The sequence below is a fragment of the Euleptes europaea genome, chromosome 1 (assembly GCF_029931775.1).
Source record: "Euleptes europaea isolate rEulEur1 chromosome 1, rEulEur1.hap1, whole genome shotgun sequence".
Lineage (NCBI taxonomy): Eukaryota > Metazoa > Chordata > Lepidosauria > Squamata > Sphaerodactylidae > Euleptes > Euleptes europaea.
In genome coordinates, this window is record NC_079312.1 from 92,483,409 (window position 1) to 92,503,787 (window position 20,379).

The following is a 20,379-nucleotide window of genomic DNA, read 5'->3' on the forward strand; positions in this document are numbered from 1 at the left end:
TGCTCATAGCTTTGCCTATCCCGTGGCATACACATAGCTTTGCCTATAGGTACTTTTGAGTATTTTGTTTGCTGTTACACAGCATGAATGGCTTCACCTCTATAGATAACACTGCATCATTACAGAGCATTTTCACAAATCTGTAGCACTTTCACAAATCTGCTTGTCTCAAATCTGTAGCTCTTTCACAAATCTGTAACCCTTTCACAAATCTGCTTGTCTTATTTTTCAATGCTGCTTTAAAAGGCTATGAAAATATCATTAGCTGTTTGAAAAGTAACTCACTATAGACCTAATTTGTAATCTTAGCTTCTCCTTCGTTTCTAGTGTGCTGAGCCAGACCTATTACACGGAAGATGTCCAGCAGAGGTGGAAAGAAGAAGTCGACCAAGACCTCTCGCTCAGCAAAGGCTGGGGTCATATTCCCTGTAGGACGAATGTTACGTTATATTAAGAAAGGTCATCCGAAATACAGAATTGGAGTTGGTGCTCCAGTGTATATGGCAGCTGTACTTGAATACCTTACTGGTAAGTTTACAAGAACCACAGATATAAACAAAAAAGATCTACAGAATATTAAAAAAAAAGGAGTTTAATAATAGAAAAAATGCTTAAGTCTGAGAATAGAACTGCATGTTACATGTAGTTTTGCAATAATACTTTTTAAAACGGAATTATTTTTCTGCAAGGCAGCTGCTGAGATTGCAACGGAAGTAGAAGAAAACAGCTGGGATGGGGGGAAAACATTTCCTGATTTTCAGTGAAAAATGGCACAAGAGGAAAGGATTCAGCAGCTTCTTTCTGTCTGTGCTAGTCTTGCACTTAAAATTGCTGTCTTAGTGGGTGCATTGTTAGGGCTGCCAGGTCCCCCCTCTCCTCCGGTAGGAGGCTTTTGGGGCAGAGCTAAGGGCGCCAACGTGTGTGTGCGTCACTTCCGGTTTACACCCGGAAGTGCCGCATCACAAGGGGGTTTTTACCACTCAAACTGAGTTTAAGTGGTAAAGGGCCCCTTGCGATGCAGCACTTCCGGGATTAAACTGGAAGTCACGTGCTGCGGTGTGTAGGCGCACGTTGACATCAAGGTTTCTTTATCTTGGAAGTAGTGTACCTAATGTTTGAACTGTTGTAAGCCCTCTACTCTAAGTTACATTTGCAATGGTTTCTCACTAAGATATTTACAGTGCAATCCGGGGGTGGGGGGAGAGCTGCGCTGTGGCCAGAGTTGGCACAGCCATGGTGCAGCTGAGCCGCCTCCTAAGCGGCTTGCTGTGTTGTGGCCAGCAACCCGAGAGGGATGCTGCCCCAACCTCTATGGAACCATTCTATGCTATTTTTTAAAATGCTGTGCCTATGTTTTTGCCAGTATAAGTTCGCGCCAGCGAATGTGGTTATTCCTGAGCCGAAAGGTGCAAGGGGCATTTACGCCAGCAACGGGGTCACGCTGTCTCCTCAGCATTTCTGCCCCCCCCCTTGTGGATTGCGCTGTGAGGCTTTCATTTGAGCCTCTTGTGGCCCATAATTCGCACGCCTATGGATGTGCAGTGTTAGCAGTAAGAGCCACTGTACAAGCCTAACTGTTGATTAATGCAAGTGTTGTGTCTGTTCTGATAGGGCTATATGTGGCAATCTTCATTTTTAAAAAATAGTGAATTATTGCAAAGGTTTCCCTCACCCCTAGAGCAACAAAAATAACTGTCCTAAAGCACATTGTGCATTAAAAGTACACTATAAAACTATTGCTGCTATCAATAATTAGCCCTGAAATTAGGGTGAAGTTAGCTCCAGTGAAGCTACTTTTGCATAACTTGGTAGTGGATTAGACTGTCAAGAAGTCAGTCGGAACAGCCAGGAGAACAGCTTTTGGGAAATCCTGGTAGTGGACAATTGGGACATTTGGATTTCCTTGTCTGCTTTAAAAAAATTGTATAACTGTGAAGTGTGGTTGTGATTTCTACCTTTTATGCATTTAATTCAATTGGATGCTTTTTACTACAGTTATTGTAAGTGGCATACAGTTGCAATTGCCAAAATGAGATCTGGGAGCTTATTTAATCTTTACAGGCATTGTATGAAAACTGCCAAAAAACTCCTCCTCTGGTACTGGCAAGAGGTGCTATACAGAGCCAACTTAAGTGTGATGGCCTTTCCGACCGTTCGGCTACTCTGTGAAGTGCCTCCATGCAGAAGTGGGGCTTTAATGTTAACATTGGCCTGCGGACATGTTCTTTATAAAGAATGACAAATAGTGTTAAATAACCAGTGTTACATGCAGGCAGTATCCATATTAACAAGAATATTGGGGAAATAGCTATAGATATAGAAGGGGCTCTGGGCAAGTGAAAGCTGACAGACACAAAACCTAACCCCTTGGGATGGGATGGGAATTCACTAAAAGGTAACTGTTGAGGACCTGTTTTCTTGGTAATTAAGACCTGGCACACACGGGCTAAAGAGTTATATGGTAGAATGCTGCCATGGTAGAATGCAAATCAAATCAATTCAAATACTTTATTACGGTCAAAGACCAGCATTAAAAAAAAATCACAGAAGCAAATATAATAAAATGCAGTGGACAGAGACCAACTGTGAATGTTCCTTCACAGAAACAATCCATGCAAACAGAAAGCTAACACTGAAGGGAGAAGGCTTCTGCCCCCTTCCATTCTGTTCTATGCTGGTTTTCTGTTTGCAAGAACTTTTAACATGGCAAGCATGTATCAGAATGTGATTCTCCACAATTGTCCGTCTGCAGTTTGAAGTGGCGCAGTCCGTTCTACCACTTCGGCATTCTCCCACCTTCTTTTCACTTCACCCTCCTCCTGCATATGTACATCAGGTTTTAGTTAAGCAAGTTAAATAATATAAGGAGAGTGTAAATGATAAAAAATTGTCCAAACTAAATGTTTTGAAGATGAAAGTAAAACTAGTGCCACAATACAAGCTGACTGAATGCAGACTTTTCCATATGCAGCATTAAACCCTCATTTTTGGGGGGTGAGTCTTAATAGCTCAGCTGTTTCAACCAAGCCCAGCCTATAACAGTGTTTGTGGCAGGTGTGGAAAATCACATGTGTGTGACATGTTCACACTCTTGGAATTCTATCGGACGAAAAGGGAGCCTAATCTCATATATCATTTCTTGTACATGAATTCACACTCAGGGGTCTCCCATATGGTATCTATGCAAGTATTGGTTTCCCTAAGAGGGACCCATTGCTCTTAAAAGATAGCTGTTACTTGGAAACACTCTTTAACATTTCTGTTGAGGACCGTTCTGAGGAACTGCAGAAATCTGGTAGGTCAAGCCTGAGCCCCAAGAGCTGGTGTATCACTGACAAGGCACCAATAGTTGGTTTTATATCACTGTTCTGCCACATAAATGATATTCTTAGTACCTAAAAGAGTTCTCTCTTGAGAGAGGGTAGGACACTCTGCTCTCCTTAGGCTATAAGGTGGACTGTCTCACTATAGCTGAGGCAGCATCTGGGCAGAGAGTCATAACTGTTACTCCCATGATTAGCATTTGTTGCTTCCCTCCCTTAATTAATCAAGCTTTGTAACATCCCACAGGTGCAGCAGTGTCCTCTTCCTCCCCCTTGAGAGAGAATGGAATGTTGCAGCTAAGGTTTCTTCTTCTTCTGGAGGGCAAGGAGGGCACTGGACTTACCCTGGCTGGATGATCCTGTTCATTCCTGTGTACTTCTTGGGTGTGATTGACTGCCACTCTTGAAGTCTGTTCTTTGTTCTCAGTTCTTCCAGTTTACCTTTTCCTGAGTAAGATAGTTTCATAAGTTAAGTAGCTTCTGTTTCTTTGGTGCATGCAGTGGACTGACGGACTGTTGCAGAAGTCTCCAGACTGAACAGGCAGGCTCCTCCTCCCAATAGAGATAGAAAGAGCAACCAATTTTTCTGCCTTCAGGGGGGCATGGGAAGGGGAACCCCAGCATAGCAGAGCGTGAAGCCCTTCCTGGCTACACTCAGCATCCACCAAAGCAGGGAGCCCCACAGGCCTCAGAACTAGGTGGAAAGGGTGGGTTGCTTCACCTGATTCCTTGTACTCCTGGTTAGCACCTCTTGGCAACATAAGAGAGATCTGACCTCCATTCCCTCTGGCCTGGGTATCAGCCCTCTTTATCCCTTCCCCCTCCATCCATGCCTCTTCTATGAATGGTCCTAGAGGGTGCCTGGCCAGTAGGATCTTCTGAGGGTTTAAGCCAGCTTCTTCCATTCCTGAGGCTCAACCTCATCCTCTCTGTTCTTCCCCACCCTCGCAAGGCCTTGCAGAAGGCTCTCCTGCCTCTCTATCCTCCCTGCATGTTGCCAGCTGGTCAGCAGGATATGCCTTGGCTCCCCATCCTGATGACATCCAGCAATTGGCTGTGCAGAGGCCCTGTTGTTGCCTGCTGGCTATCCAGGGGCCTCCGCCATGTCCTCCCCATTGGCTGGGTTGGCCTGAGTGGTCTGCTTGTTCCATTGGCTGTTGGGGCAGGCAGTAAAGACTCAGATATCAATGAGATCGGGGGTACCCCATGGGTGGGTGGTGCCTCCAGGCTTGGAAGTCAGTGTAGATGGTGGTGGAAGGAACCAAGCCTGGTGCGTCTAGAGCTGGACACAGAGTGCCTTCCTACCCCTTGTGAGAGAGCAGAACATTGCACCTATCATAAAGGTTCGTAGACCACCTGTTGTAGAACTCTGCCCAAAGGTTGCCTCAGCTATGACACTAGATTCCATATTATAGCCAAAGCCTATCACAATGTCCTCCTCACCCTTCAGAAGAAGGAACCTTCACAGTAAGTCCAGCATTCCGTTCTGTACAGTGTATTACATTTCTTAATATGTGCACAGCATTTGTAACAGCCATTGCTGCATGGCGCAATAGATATACTGTACAAACTCTAGAAATCAATGCTCACAGTTCCCCAGCTGATTAAATAATTTACCACTTCAAAGTGGTTAGAGAGGGAAGTAATGGATCCCTTAACGTAGGTCAAAATAATATAAACAGATTGCCTGGATTTTCTTTGTGGATCTTTTCTGTACAAAGTACGCTGCGGCACAAATTAACCCATCTGCCATCTGCCTGTGAAACGTGTCCATAAAGCACTGTCTCTCTAAGAAGCAGTGGCAGATATGTGAAATTGGCAATAGTGGCTAAAACACATGGTCTTAATTCTTTACATGAATTTCTTGCACATAACTGCTACACCTCAAGCATGTTTCAGGATCCTCTACATGCCTCACTCAGAACTCTGTGAAGCTTTGTGTAATGGTTTATATGCCAGTTCCTTCAGGGAAGCAATATAGGGACTAAAAAGTGAAAGCGGTAACTGTAAACTTAGTATATTTGCAAGAGCAAACTCCTCCAGTTACCTTAAGTGAGTTAATTGTTTCAGTTATCCAAAAGAATATCTCTGATCTTTTGTTATTTCTCCTGGACTGACAATTTGTTCTGTCCTGTAAGCACCTATGTCTAATTGCATTGTTGTGTGTACCTTGAACTTCTTGTGGAGGAAGAAAAACATTGTATAATAGTAATCATTGCATCATCCCAGTGTAATATATATTTCCTTTGCTTCTGAACAGAATGCATTTTATAAAATACTCTCAGCTGAATGTACTGCAGGAGTCCTGAGATGTGTTGCGAGTACCATTAATGAGCAAAATATGGTACCAGTTAAATATGATTTTCTCACTTCTGTGACCTGAAATATCCTGAGTGGGGAAAAAAACACTCAAAAACAAAACGAAGCATGAAGTTCTTTTGGAAAACATAACATGGGAATTTGTAAACATGACTTGCAACCTCAACAAATATATCATCCAGGAAATTATTATAAAGAAAACTTAGGAAAATGTATTGTATGCCTTTAATTAATTTCATTCTAAGGAGCTGAGATAGGGTGTTTTATTTTATTTATTTATTTTTTTGCTTGTTTGTTTTGCTACTTAGGTATCTGTTTATTGCCCTGACCTGGATGGCCCAGGCTAGCCTGATCTTGTTAGATCTCAGAAGCTAAGCAGGGTCAGCCCTGGTTAGTATTTGGATGGCAGACCATCAAGGAATACCAGGGTTGCTGTGCAGAGGAAGGCACTGGCAAACCACCTCTGTTACTCTCTTGCCATGAAACCCCCCCCCCAAAAGGGGTCGCCATAAGTCAGCTGCGGCTTGACGGCACTTTACAAACAAATAATCTGTTTATTATGAAATACAGAGCTAACAAAATGACTTTTTATACATGACTCATTTCCCTCATTCCTGTATTAGTGTAAAAATGCTTTAAGACCACCAATTAATATGTTTATTCCAAGTAGGAATACCTATGGGGAAGCCTCCATTAGTCAATTCGAAAGGACCAATCACCAGGAGCTGGGGTGGGGGGAGAAGGCTTACTCAGCAGGAACCCGCATTTTCTGTTTACATGGATCCATTTGCACACAGTTTAATCCCTGCTCATTCCGGGTAATGTGGGTTCATTTGATCCTGAGTGGAACGGGGATGGAACTGGGCTGGAACTGGGCTAAGTGACCATGCGTTTTAGACCTTTATCTTTCTAGCTGTTTAATGGCCTGAATCTGATCTGAGGTTCATTTTATGGATATCTATATGATAGAGAGAAAGGTTTTCTTATGATTTTATGGTACTTTTACTTGTAAGCTTCCTCAAGTGGGACTCTGGAGAAGCAGTGTAAATGTTCCTAAATTAAACTGCATAACTCGAGACTAGATCACCTTCCTCAGCTCAGCACCTCATCAAGGGGAGATGTGGTGTACAGATCCAGGCTGTGGAGTATAGTGGGAATTTCTATTAGTAGTATGATCCACAAAGAAAAATATTTGTGGCACAAGTTCATTGGATCAAGGCCCCACAATGACAGGAGGATATTTCCATTTGGGTCATTAGCTGGGCCGGGTTCTGTTTTTATTTATTAGAAATTAAGTTTTTATCAGTTCAGTCTTATGCAGAGATACACTGTTCTAAGTCCATTGAAGTCAACGGGCTTAGAAGGGTGTAACTCTTTCTTAGGATTGTACTGTAAACCATATATATCAGGATTAACCTGCCCTTCTTTCTAGGAAAGAAGGTTGTTGTTTTTTTAATTCAGTTCTTGAAGCAGAGTATATGAATCCTTTCTCTTGTGACTGAGGTTTAGAATTCCACAATTGACATTTCTCCAACCTTTAAACTATGCTTATAAATTTTCAGCTAAGCATTTTTATCTCAATTATAGGTGGGATGACTATGAGTGTACCCAAATGACCTTACTTCATGGTGTCATGGCAGGGCCCTCAACCCTGCACATACAAGGTCGGGGGGGGGGGGCTTTGCTGCAGCTGGGGCTGCCTTTTCTGTGGCATTTTTTTGTCTTTAGGGTGCATAAGCAGACTCCTTTCAGCTATGACACAGCTGCTCTTAGGAAACTCAATGAGCAATAATGAGCAATTGCAGTAAGGAATTTGAACTCTCAGCATTTCATTAACACACCTTGGATGTTCACCAGACAAGCAAGGGCACATTGCCAGGTATCTTTCTGACAAACAAATAATAAGGGATATGTATACATATAAAGTGCTGCGAGCAAGGTCGAAGGAAAATGTTTAAACTGTAATTCATCTGTTTTTCAACAAACCTGTCAAAAATAAGGCCAGAGCACATGCCTCATGCATCTAATGAAACACGATGTGGTTCACAACAGCTTACAACATGATGAATTTGTTAGTCCTTAAGGTGCCATGAGACTCTTTATTGTTTTAATTAATCATGAGATAGATTCTGTTTGCGAGATTTCAGATAGGTGGGACAATATGCATGGATGTTACACGGACTGGCTGCCTAAAGATGCTTTATGCTTTCTGAGGAATAGACTTTTCAGGCATTCTATTGGTAGCACCCTCTTTTCCATACGTGGCTGAACTGTGCTCGTACTCCTGCACCAGTTTGATACTTTGGCTTTGCCATGCCAACTTTGCCTGCAGCCTTTTTTGGTGATGGCTGTTCTGTATTAAATCATACAGAGAAACAAGTGTTGTGTCATCTAATAAACAATCTATGTCTGGTCTCACACTCTTCAGTTGACATTGCAGTAAAAATCCAGCCAAGCACACAGCAACCAGGAAAGATCTCTTGATTACTTTTCAGTCAGATCATAAAACAATTCTCTTGTCAGTTCTTTTAGCCTGAACAGATAACCATTTTCACAAGCATCTTTCATAAGTCTCATTTTTGTTAGGTTTTGAGAGCAATCCTAAGTAAGTCCACTTTGCAGTGTGACCTCTTTTATTCAGTGGGGCTTTTTCCCAGGAAAATGTTCTTAGCATTGCAGCCTCTATCCAGAGATGCAGTGCATAATGACTGATAAAAATATCTAAGGGGATTAACGCATGGGCAGAATGTTCTTGGTTCGCTCCTCCCTTATCTCACAATATTTTATTCCGAGACAGGATAGTCAAACGCATGACGCTAGTCCATCCCTCTATAAGTCCGAAGCAAGTAGCTGCTGGAGGCTCCCCATGCATTTGAGCCACCCATATAATGTGGGATAGTAGTGGAGTGACCGCCGTGTCATTGCCCAAGGATTAGCTGAGGGGTTATCCAATCAAAGGCCGATTCTCCCCCTTTTTTTTCTTGGGACACTAGCGTTCCAGTATACCATCGTGACGGTGTGAAGCACCCCCCCTACAGGGCTGGTCGGGGGGGGCGTCTGTCTGGCCTGGAGAGGGTCGGGGCTTGAGGCGCCTCTTCAGCCTCAGACCAGTTCGAGGGAGAGTCTGAGCTTTCCTCTCCCTCAGAGGCTACCCTGGTGGCTCTATGCTCAGCCAGCCTGGGTCACAGCCTGCTTCCTCCCTGGCTACTCTTCAGGCCAGAGAAGCTCCGCCCCTTCCACCCTCTGCCACCTGGAAGTCCATAAAAGGAGCTCTCCTTCCCTCTCACATCCCTTCCTAGCCAGCAGCTCGGCTTGCACCGCCCCGCCCTTGCTCACCCGCAGCTCAGCTGTTTGTCGGGGCTGGGAGCTTGAACAAAAGGAGGTTAGTAACGGGCTAGTCGTGTGATTACACACATGCTGGCGTTCCGGTAATGTAGCGAGATTAAAAAAAGTAGCGGTTTAGCACTGAAAAGATCGCTAAAAACCAGGGATTGCTTAACCCTTTTTTTTTTTTTTTTGCTTAAATCGCGCCTAAGGTGGGACCGATGCGCTGCCCTCAGACGGTCATGCGTTTAGACCATGGGAATTCGCTACTTTTTAGAAACAAAGACAAGACAAATTGGCCATGCGTTAAACCCCTAAGTCTCTCGGGCTCATTTACATAACAACTATCCATAGTTTGTTATGTCTTAGCCATGTCATTCTGATGACAAACTATATATATAGCTTGTTGCCATCTCTCTGTTTTTGTCAGGCTGCTATCTCGGTTTCAGTATTGTTTCTGTGTCGGTACTGTACTGTCTAGCCTCAAGGCCGACCACACATACCAAGGCCTGGGAATACTGCTCCTGGGAAAGTTGCCTCTGTCTGTGTATGCTGATGTTGTATAATCTCCCGCCATTTACTGCCTTATATTATCGTTCGGCTAGTAGGACTCTCATAGCTGCCATAGTTCCCTGTATGCACTGTATTGCCTTTTTGACCAGTAAAAGCCATCTGCTTGGATTCTATATGACTCTGTGGTGATTTCTGGTTCGAAGGGTCAGGAGCTTACATTATGGCAGCTATCCATCTCCTTTATTGTACTACTAGTCAGGCTGGAGCCCAGGAGGGTTCGCCTGCCGCTTGGATGGGAGCTGAGAAGCTCTCCGAGTGACCTATTATCCTGGATTCCTCTCGGAAGGATCCCACCCTGTTACAGGACATAGTCGCTGAACTCTTCAGGACTACCCTAGAGGTTTGCCGCTTGAGGGGACTGGTACAGGAACAGTGGCGATCTCTTAAAGGGACTCTCTGGATGTTGACGTCGGAGGATACTGATACTCGTTTAGATCTTCAAGACTTGGATCAATTACTGGACGATGCCCGGTTGGCAACTGAGGATTTACAAGTACTAACTGGACTTTTGGATAATCTTATTTCTCGAGAAACTCTTTCCTCTAGTTCTACCATGGCGGGAGCCCCGCCGGAGGGTTTTTCCCTGATTCCGGATGCAGCCAGTTGTCAGGCTGAGGCCAAGCGAGTCGCTATTAGCACCGCTCTTCTCCTTGTGGAATGTACAAAGGACACCCCGGTAGCCACCTTGGCTCAAGTTTTGACCTCGACTTTTGGAGCCGAGGCACCCGCACTGGCGGTTCGAGTACAACCTCTGCTGGGCGGGGAACCCGACCCCATACTCTCACTCCTGGAGACGGAACTTTTGCCGCGCATTACAGCGGAGGCTGCCCTAAGACTTGAGAATGCCAAAGTTCTTGCGGATCAGAAAGCCGCCGAAGCGGCTAAGGTCGCAAGAGAGAGAGAAGCTGCTGAAGCAGCCAGGGCGGCCGCAGCAAGAGCTAGGGATCGGGCGAACATGGACACGCGCCCCAAGGACAATGTACAAGGGCTATCAGGTCTGTCTTTTTCCCCGGCGTTTGTCCCGTCGCGCGCGACCCAACGCGCACGCCGTTTGGCTGACCGACGTCGAGACTCAGGAGAGTCTGAAGACGAGGATCTATATGGGGATAGCTCTCAATGGGCCACAAGCTTCCGGACCAGTAAACCTCATCTTACTGGTGGCCCAAGTGAGGAGGTTCACCTCTTACGAGCCCAGAATCGGGAGCTCTCCGACCGTGTTGATCAACTCCAGGAACTAATGGAACGTATGCTTCAGGAGAACAGGCAATTACAACAAACCCTGATAGCCCAGAGACAGCCCGTTCCGATACCGGGCCAGGGGGTACCCATACAGCCACCCCAACCACCCGCTAATGTGCCTGCTCCACCCTTGCCTCCTGGAGCTCCTGTTGTTCCTCCGCCCGGACCACCCGTGCAACCGGGCCAACCTGCGCCCGGCCCTTGGAAGCAACTCAAATTGAGGACTACGTACGACGGATCTCTCGAGACTTTGCCTTGTTTCTTGCATCAAGTGGACAGTTATATGCGAGAACAAGGACAACTTTTCCCCACGGAAGATAGCCGGGTGCGTTATGTAGCCTCCCTTCTGACAGGTAAAGCAGCTGACTGGATGGTCCTCCAGTTTGACACCCGCTCTCGAGCGATTCGTTCCCTCAACAACTTCATGACTGCTCTAAGAAGGAGGTTTGAAGACCCATTCCTGGGGGAAAGAGCCAAAACGGAACTCTTACAACTCAAACAAGGCTCTGCTACAGTTCGAGAGTTTGCCGATGAATTTCAACGACTGGCAAGCAAAATTGTAGGCTGGCCCGAAACCACTCTAATTCATCATTTCAGGGAAGCCTTGCACCCTGACGTTCTGAACTGGTCATATATGCGGGGCGATCCCGATACCCTTGAAGACTGGATTCTATTGGCCGAGGAAGTGGAAAGCCGCCGACGCTTTATTTCCCTAGTCCGTCAAAAGCACAAGGGAAAAGGCACCCAAAAACCGCAATCCAAGGCACCACCGCCCGTCCCACGAAATCCTCCACGTCCGCCCCAGGAACGTGAAGTCCGATTTCAGAGGGGTGCCTGTCTTACTTGCGGAGAAATGGGCCACTTTGCAGCTGTTTGCCCGCACCGCCATGAGTTATTTCGTCCCAGCACGACGACCCGCGCCAGAGGTCGTCCACCACGCAGAGGCACCGCGGCCACCCGCAGCGCAGCTCCGGGAAGACCCACACCCTCTGCACTCCATGCCGGAGACCCAGCCTCCCTGCCTACTACCAACGACCCCGCCGGGTCTCGGATTACAAGTGCCCCATTGGGGGACAACTTTCCCTCTTCGGATGAGGAAAATCCTTGGAATTCTCTAGCCTTAAACCTGGAATCTCCCCTCGACTTATCAAAAAACGGCTCCGGTCTGTGGTGAATGGAGCGTTTCCACAGACCTCTCAGGATCCTCCTGTTAAACCGAATGCTCCTACCAAAATCAAAGAAGTGGACTCCACCGTCTACGTAGATGCAGTTTTACAACACACTAACGGTGGCCCACAACTACCCGTCAAAGCACTAATCGACTCCGGTTGCTGTCGCACTCTCATAAGCGAAGCCACGTTTGCTGCACTCAGAGCCGAATCTGAGGCTCTACCCGCCCCCGTCCAATTTGCCCAAATGGACGGGAGCCATTTCCAGGGGGGTCCAGTTGATCACCGCACCGTAGGGGTAGCAATGGGAATTGGCTCCCACTGGGAGCAAATAGACTTCACTATAGCCCCTATCCGTTTTGAAGTGGTCTTGGGTATTAACTGGATTAAAGGACATAGTCCCAGTATCAACTGGGAAACAAACACTATCTCCTTCGCCAGCCCCATGTGCAATCAGCACCGGCAGAACTTTGCACTATTATATCCGCCCGTACCAGCACTAGCCTCCGATGTCCCAGCACTTCCAGTCCTACCTAATGTGTATCGAGACTTTGCGGATGTCTTCGACCTTAAAGAATGTGATACCTTACCCCCCCACCGGGCCTCCGACTGTACAATTGAGGTGGTCAAGGACTGCACCTTAACCAAAAGTAAGATTTACCCTATGAGCGCTTCCGAGCGCACCGTTCTCTGGGACTTCCTTGACAAAAACCTCGCCAGAGGGTTCATTCGCCCATCGAATGCCCCAAACTCGGCCCCCGCGTTTTTTGTCCGGAAAAAAGAGGGCAACCTTCGTTTATGCATTGACTTCAGAAAACTCAATGCGGTTACCCAAACCAACGCCTATCCTATCCCATTAATATCTGATATTTTGGGACAGTTACAGGAGGGCCGGGTATTCTCCAAGTTGGACTTGGTGGAAGCCTACTACCGAGTCCGCATCCGCGAAGGAGATAAGCACCTCACTGCCTTCTCTAGCTGTTTCGGTATGTATGAATTCCTCGTGATGCCGTTCGGATTAAAAGGGGCCCCGGGGGTCTTTATGCAACTCATCAACGAAATCCTTCATGACTTGCTGTATCGCGGGGTGGTGGTTTACTTAGACGACATTCTCATTTATTCAAAAACCATGGAAGAGCATGTAACTCTAGTCCGAGAAGTTCTGCAGCGCCTGCGCGACCACCAACTCTTTGCAAAACTGGCTAAATGCGAGTTTCATCAAAGCCAGCTCACATTTTTAGGATACATAATCTCCCACCAAGGTCTTCGCATGGACCCTGTCAAAGTCCAAGCCGTTCTCGATTGGACTCCTCCCACCAACCGCAAGCAAGTGCAACAGTTTTTGGGATTTGCAAACTTTTATCGAGGATTCATTCCTAACTTCGCCCAAGTGGCCCTACCCATTACTGATCTACTAAAAACCAAAGGGAAAGCAAACACAGCTACCTTACCCTCCGCAAAAATCCTGTGGACTGATCAATGCCAAGCCGCGTTTGTGGCTCTCAAACGCCTCTTCACATCCGAACCCGTACTACAGCACCCGGACCCAAACCAAATGTTTATTGTGCAAGTCGATGCCTCCGATGTAGCTATGGGAGGGGCCCTCCTCCAAAAAGGTCCGGATGGCCTCCTTCACCCGTGCGCTTACTTTTCGAGAAAATTTGCGCACGCACAATTGAACTGGCCCATTTGGGAAAAAGAGGCAGCGGCCGTTCACCATGCCCTGACTCTATGGAGACAATTCTTAGAGGGGTCCAATATCCCCTTCGAGGTTTGGACCGATCACAAGAATCTAGCTGCCCTCACGGGGTCCCACAAACTATCAACAAAACAACAACGTTGGGCTGAATTCTTCGCTCAGTTTCGTTTCGTCCTAAAACATGTTCCTGGGAAACAAAACGTTCTCGCAGATGCCCTCTCCCGGTTGCCACAATACCCGGTAAAACTCGAGAGACCAACTGACTCTCTGTTCACCCCTACGCAAAGGGGAACCCTTCCTGTGCTGGCCGTACAAACCCGATCTCAGCAACAGCACCCCAAATCCAGTTCTCCAGCATCTCCAACCCGAGCGGCTACCCAACCGCCCTCGCAACAACAACGAACCGACGGTTCCACTCCTCCAACCCCACCGGCTGCCCTACCGCCTACAATCTGCGCACCACCGCACGTAAGCACTACCCCCATAGCGGGTCCTCAGACTACTATAGCCAGGGGGGGGTTCCCGCCAAGGTTCCCATCTCCGAATCCTTTTTAAATACCCTTCGGAACCACTGCCTCTCTGAACGCTCCACTCACACCCTACCCCCTGGGGTAATAGAACAAGGAGGCTCATGGTACAAAGACTCTAAATTGTATGTACCCAAGGCACTTCGAAAAGAAGTCTTACACTTAGCTCATGGAGTAAAAACAGCTGGACACTTTGGATTCCTAAAAACTCTCCACTTATTGCGCAGACAATTTTGGTGGGGGGGAATGCGTTCCGACGTTGACTCTTTTATTCGCAGCTGCCCTGTTTGCGCCACAGTGAAGCGATCACAAGGCAAACCCCCGGGGCTACTGCAACCTCTAGAAACACCCACCAAACCATGGGAAGTGATTGCTATGGATTTTATGACTGATCTCCCTCTCAGCTGAGGAAAAACTGTGTTATGGGTTGTTACTGATTTGTTTTCCAAGCAAATCCATTTAGTTCCATGCGCAGGGATCCCCTCTGCTCAAAAAATGGCCCGCCTCTTCGTTACACATATCTTCAAATTACATTCGTTTCCGCGCAAAGTAATCTGTGACCGCGGCAGTGGCTTTGTTTCCAAGTTTTGGAAAGCATTCCTCAAGTTGGTGGGGGTTGAACAGGGATTGTCTACTGCATACCATCCTCAAACCGATGGTCAAACTGAACGTGTAAATGCTGTCCTTGAATGTTATTTACGCTGTTATGTAAACTACCACCAAGATAACTGGGTAGAACTGTTACCTTTTGCAGAATATGCCTACAATAATGCTGTACATCAATCTACAGGTTTTAGCCCATTCTATGCAGTGTATGGACAGGATTTCGGTCCTGTTACGCCCAAAAATAATGTGGAGGGGGAGGGAGATCCTGACGTTGCTTCCTGGGCACATACCCTCCGTACCACTTGGCCTTGGCTCGTTAGCAACCTCGACCGAGCCAAGCGCAAATACAAAGCACAAGCTGATAAGCATCGTTCCCCCGGGGGCGAACTGCGAGTGGGTAAATTAGTCTATCTTTCCACCAAAAACCTACGTTCCACCCGTCCGTGCCTTAAACTCAATGCTAAATTCATTGGCCCTTTCCCAATCACACGGGTCATAAATCCTGTCACGGTGGAATTAGCTCTCCCGAAAACTCTGAGGCGTGTGCATCCCGTTTTCCACATTAGCCTCCTGAAACCCCATACGGCCTCTCCACAATGGCATCCCGATCCGCCCCCCGAACAGCCCATTATGGTGGGGGGGGAAGAGCACTTCGAAGTCTCCAAAATCCTTGACTCCCGTGTTCACCATGGCAACCTGCAGTACTTGGTCCGTTGGAAGCACTTCCCCCCTGCCTACGACGAGTGGGTTCGTGCATGAGATGTCTCCGCCCCCAAACTAATTGATGCCTTTCACACTGCCTACCCGGACAGACCATCCCCCTAGCCGACTGGGAGGGGGCCTTAAGGGGAGCAGGATGTCAGGCTGCTATCTCGGTTTCAGTATTGTTTCTGTGTCGGTACTGTACTGTCTAGCCTCAAGGCCGACCACACATACCAAGGCCTGGGAATACTGCTCCTGGGAAAGTTGCCTCTGTCTGTGTATGCTGATGTTGTATAATCTCCCGCCATTTACTGCCTTATATTATCGTTCGGCTAGTAGGACTCTCATAGCTGCCATAGTTCCCTGTATGCACTGTATTGCCTTTTTGACCAGTAAAAGCCATCTGCTTGGATTCTATATGACTCTGTGGTGATTTCTGGTTCGAAGGGTCAGGAGCTTACAGTTTTAAACAAAACATTGTAATGGATTTTTTAAAGTTCAAAATATGAAAGATTGGTGTTTATCCGCTTAAGCCAGAGGTAGTCAACTGTTACCCTGACTTGGATGGTCCAGGCTAGCCTGGTCTCTTTAGATCTCTGAAGCTAAGAAGGGTCGTTCCTGGTTGGTGTTTGGATGGGAGACCACCAAGGATGTTCAGAGTTGCTATTCAGAGGCAGGGAATGGCAAACCAGCTCTGTTAGTCTCTTGCCTTGAAAACCATACAGGGTCACCATAAGTCAGCTGCAACTTGATTGCAGTTTCCACCACCAGTCAGCTGTTTTGGCCTGAGTGCCAAAAGCACTGTAACGTGTTCGTATGAAGATGTTTGTGTGCCACTAAATAAAAGGGGTAGAGAGAGACAAGGGCTGTACTTGACCAGAGACATTGGGAGCAAGCTTAGCCCCAGTGTTACTGCCACTACTTAAAGGGCTCACCTCAGTCTTGGGGGTGGGGGTTGAGCCCTGTGTACTAAGCAAAATGTTCTGCAAGCTTCTGTTTAACATGCGGGCGGAAGAGGGTGTCACTCACCCCACCTTAGGTCATGAAAGTTGACAAGCAGAATGGATTTTTGTCGAAGGCTTTCACGGTCAGAGTTCATTGGTTCTTGTGGGTTATCCGGGCTGTTACACAGCCACGGTTACACAGCCCGGATAACCCACAAGAACCAAAGAATGGATTTTTGCTTCTGTCGTCTTAGAAAAAATTCTGTCTTGCCTTTCTGCAAAAAAAAAAAAAAGTCTTCAAGATGGACAAAATCACTAAAACAGCTGACAACAGTTGAGCATGTAACAAACAGCTTCAAGAGAGCTCCCTCTCGCATTTACCGTATGTACTCGTGTATAAGCCGAGTTTTTCAGCACATTTTTTATGCTGAAAAAGCCCCCCTCGGCTTATACTCGAATGAGGGTCCCACTTACCTGTTCTCCGGTGCAGTGCGGGTGTTCTCCGGTCTCTCCCGCTCATCTGCGGGCGCCTGCAGCCTCTGTAGGTGGTCCGATGACTGCTGATATCTTCTGGGCACGCATCGCGCACCCGCCTCACGGTTGGGGGGGAAAGCGAGGGGGCGCGGGAGGGTCCCTCGGGGGGAGGGAGGGCGGACTGGCGGGCCCCCAGTAGCTGCTGCATTTCCCACCCTAGGCTTATACTCCAGTCAATAAGTTTTCCCAGTTTTTTGTGGTAAAATTAGGTGCCTCGGCTTATATTCGGGTCGGCTTATACTCGAGTATATACGGTACTTGGGAGAATAAACATGTTTTAACATAGTGCCTGGAAGCTAGTGAACCAGGCATCATTTATGTTCTGTATGTGGGACATAGCTACAGAAAAGACCCAGCTTGCTGCCCGCCTAATCTTTATTTATGTTATTTTATTTATTTTGTGATTTACAACCCACCCTCCCCGGCTGACTGGCAAACCACCTCTGTTAGTCTCTTGCCATGAAAACCCCAAAAGGGGTCGCCATAGGTCGGCTGCGACTTGAAGGCACTTTACACACACACACACACACTCCCCGGCCGAAGCTGGCTCAGAGCGGGGCACCAAGAGCAGGCATGCAAAAATGTAATCATATTGATTCATAGAATGTTCAAATAGAGAGGAGCTAAAGTTACGAAACATTTAGTAGATTTGATTGCTCAAAGCCTAGAATGAAGTATTTTTTTGACAATTCCAGGCTTTGTTTAATTTGGACAAGCTATATTTTTCTATCCTTTCCCTGTATTTTCCCTGTATTTTCTAGACATTGAGTACACTCATAGTCACCCCACCTATAAATGAGATAAAAATATTTAACAGAAAATTTATAAGCATAGTTCAAAAGGTAGGAGCAATGTTGCTTGTGAGAATTTCTGTCCGTAGGCTGTTCAACATAGAAAAAATATTGCTATGGCAAGTGAGGAAAAAGAGAAGTTTATAAAACAGCATGTGATCTACAGTATCCCCTCCCTCTGCAAAAAAGTTCCTTTGATTTACATTGTTCTGCACTTAAATCAGGTATGGAGGAACTTTGAAATGTCTGCACTTTCCAATAATATTTTTTCACAACTGGATTTTATTGCCAGTCAATGCATTTTGTAAAATATAAAACAAGCACTTTTTAGAATTCCAGAGTCACTACTCTCTCTCTGGGTTATGGTGACTTTTAAGCTTTGTTCTCGTGCTTTATGACATCACCAGTGGAGTTTCAGATAGTCCAACAAAACATTTTCTTACTATTTAATCATGATTCATTTTCAGTGTGGAAGCCTGTCCCAAATCTTGAAGCTTGAAAAACAAGAGCCTCTCCCGTTGGTTTGGTCAACCATTCAACCCAAGTATTGGGTGCCAGAATTTGTTGAACAGAACTGCTGTTCCATTCTGTTATCTTTCTTCTACTCAGAAGAAATGCACTAATTTATACACACATGACAGACAGCCCTGTTTCTTACAACACATGTTTCAGCGCACATTTTTCCTTTTTAGAGTTAGTGGCTGCAGCCTCTGCGCTTTAACATCATTTGAGTCAAAGTAGAATGTGGTTCCAAGATTTTAACTGTTATTTGTAGAGTGCATTGTAAGGAGAGGGAGGAAAAGAGGGGTGAAACAATGAAAAATTCATTACAGTGACCTTTGGAACATTTGTTATATTTGCTGTCTAATAAATGAAAGATGCATGTGAATGTGTAGCCTGAGCTATATAGAGGGTTTAGGATGAGTAACAATACAAAACAAAAATAGGCACCTCTAGCCCTATAAATGTGGAGTGAGCATAAAACACTAAAAGTTTTTCTTCCAGCCAAGACCTAGAAATCAAAATCCAGCTGAAATGCAAAGATCACTAAAAAATTAATCTCGGGTTAAATGTATGCCCAGTTCTTGTAATTAAATCTACTCCCTTTTTAAATAATTTTTGTTCACCTTTTCTCCTCTTTTGACATTTTTATTATGACAAAATATATGGATGAAAAATCAAACATTTGGTTTTACAGTCATTGGGATTATATTTCTTCTAAGTAAAGTGGAAATTAAAAGGCCATATTAACAACTAGGGTTGGGATTAAAACAAAACAAAACAGCCCCTCAACCAGTTCTTCATGTCCAAGGGATATTTTGGCTTGTGGTCCATCAACCTCCCTCCCTTCTTCAACCTATAATAAACCCCGATCACGAGTTCCAGTGCAAATTTCCTTTAACACCGCCAATTTGCTCACCTCAATACTTTGGACTTCCACCTAATTTCCATTTAAACTACCTGGACCGTCTTGACAATCCTAAACTCAGGAAAGTCTTTATGCAGGCTAGGACTAATTCATTGCCTTCAGCGATCCTCCATGGCAGATTCCTGAAAACACCTTTTGCTGAAATGCGCAGGATTTCCTGACTCCCTGTCTCATATTCTTTATTAATAATTAAATCTATAGGGAGTAGATTTAATTACCATCCTTATGATTCCCCAAGAGGAAACCTCATAAAACCTATAGTTTTGAACTTCTCCTCAAATTATACGAAAATACTTTACAAACTATTAGCTGATAAGGATCCTGAGATATCCGAAAACGTGGCGAAATTTCTGACGATAGTAGTCAACCAATGGGAATCTAGTCGAAAGTAGAATCACAACATTAAGGAATGATTTATATTAATTTTATTTTACTCTAACTTTTATCCTTTTATATACTGCAGATTGTACTATGCCAATAAAGGTATTTGAAATTTGATAATAAACCCTATCTGAAACTGAAAAGACTTTCTGTCATAAGTCATGGCAACCAGCTGTTCAGAAAGCCCCTGAGCATGCCCAAACTTTTGTACCTTAAGTAACCTTTTGGTTTCTAGCCTATATATTCAGCTTTAATAGTAAGTTTTTAATTGTATATTAGATGCTTTCTGATTGCTTATCTTTCAGCAGTTTTGGTCCGAAGTGGCCATACATTGTTTGTTTCCAGGAAAGTTTGTTTCCAGGAAAAGGGCTCCAAAATAACACATCAGTATAAAGGTAAAGGTAGTCCCCTGTGCAAGCACCAGGTCATTACTGATCCATGAGGTGATGTCACATCCTGACGTTTACTAGGCAGGCTGTGTTTACGGGGTGCTGGGAATGAGGGGAATGCAGGACTGTTGTGACTGGTTCAGCACCATTCACTGCCAGTTGTGGTGATGGCTCTCTCTACTTTCCAAAATGATAAACATTAATAAAACTTCTATGTTTGTACTTACACTTTTGAAATACTGATTGAGTGCAGTCCTTCTGACAAACCATACATAACGTTTACTTAAAGAGTCTTATTCCATTAAAAATTAAAGCCTGTGAAAGTGTTAGGGTTGCCAACTCTGTTGGGAAATCCTTGGAGATTTGGGGGTAGATCCTGGGAAGAGCAGGGTTTGGGGAGGAAAGGGACCCCAGCAGGGTATAATGTCAT

General features: G+C 45.6%; 1 protein-coding gene across 2 annotated transcripts in view; it reads left to right on the plus strand.

The window, feature by feature from the left end:
* Window positions 1-333: 333 nt before the first annotated feature.
* Window positions 334-20,379, plus strand: part of LOC130482005 (core histone macro-H2A.1) — a 54,751-nt gene continuing 34,705 nt past the window's right edge. For both annotated transcript variants that reach the window (XM_056854811.1, XM_056854820.1), the window contains exon 1: window positions 334-528. In XM_056854811.1, coding sequence (XP_056710789.1) covers window positions 357-528 — 172 coding nt within the window. In that variant the 5' untranslated portion in view covers window positions 334-356. The remainder of the gene's footprint in view (window positions 529-20,379) is intronic.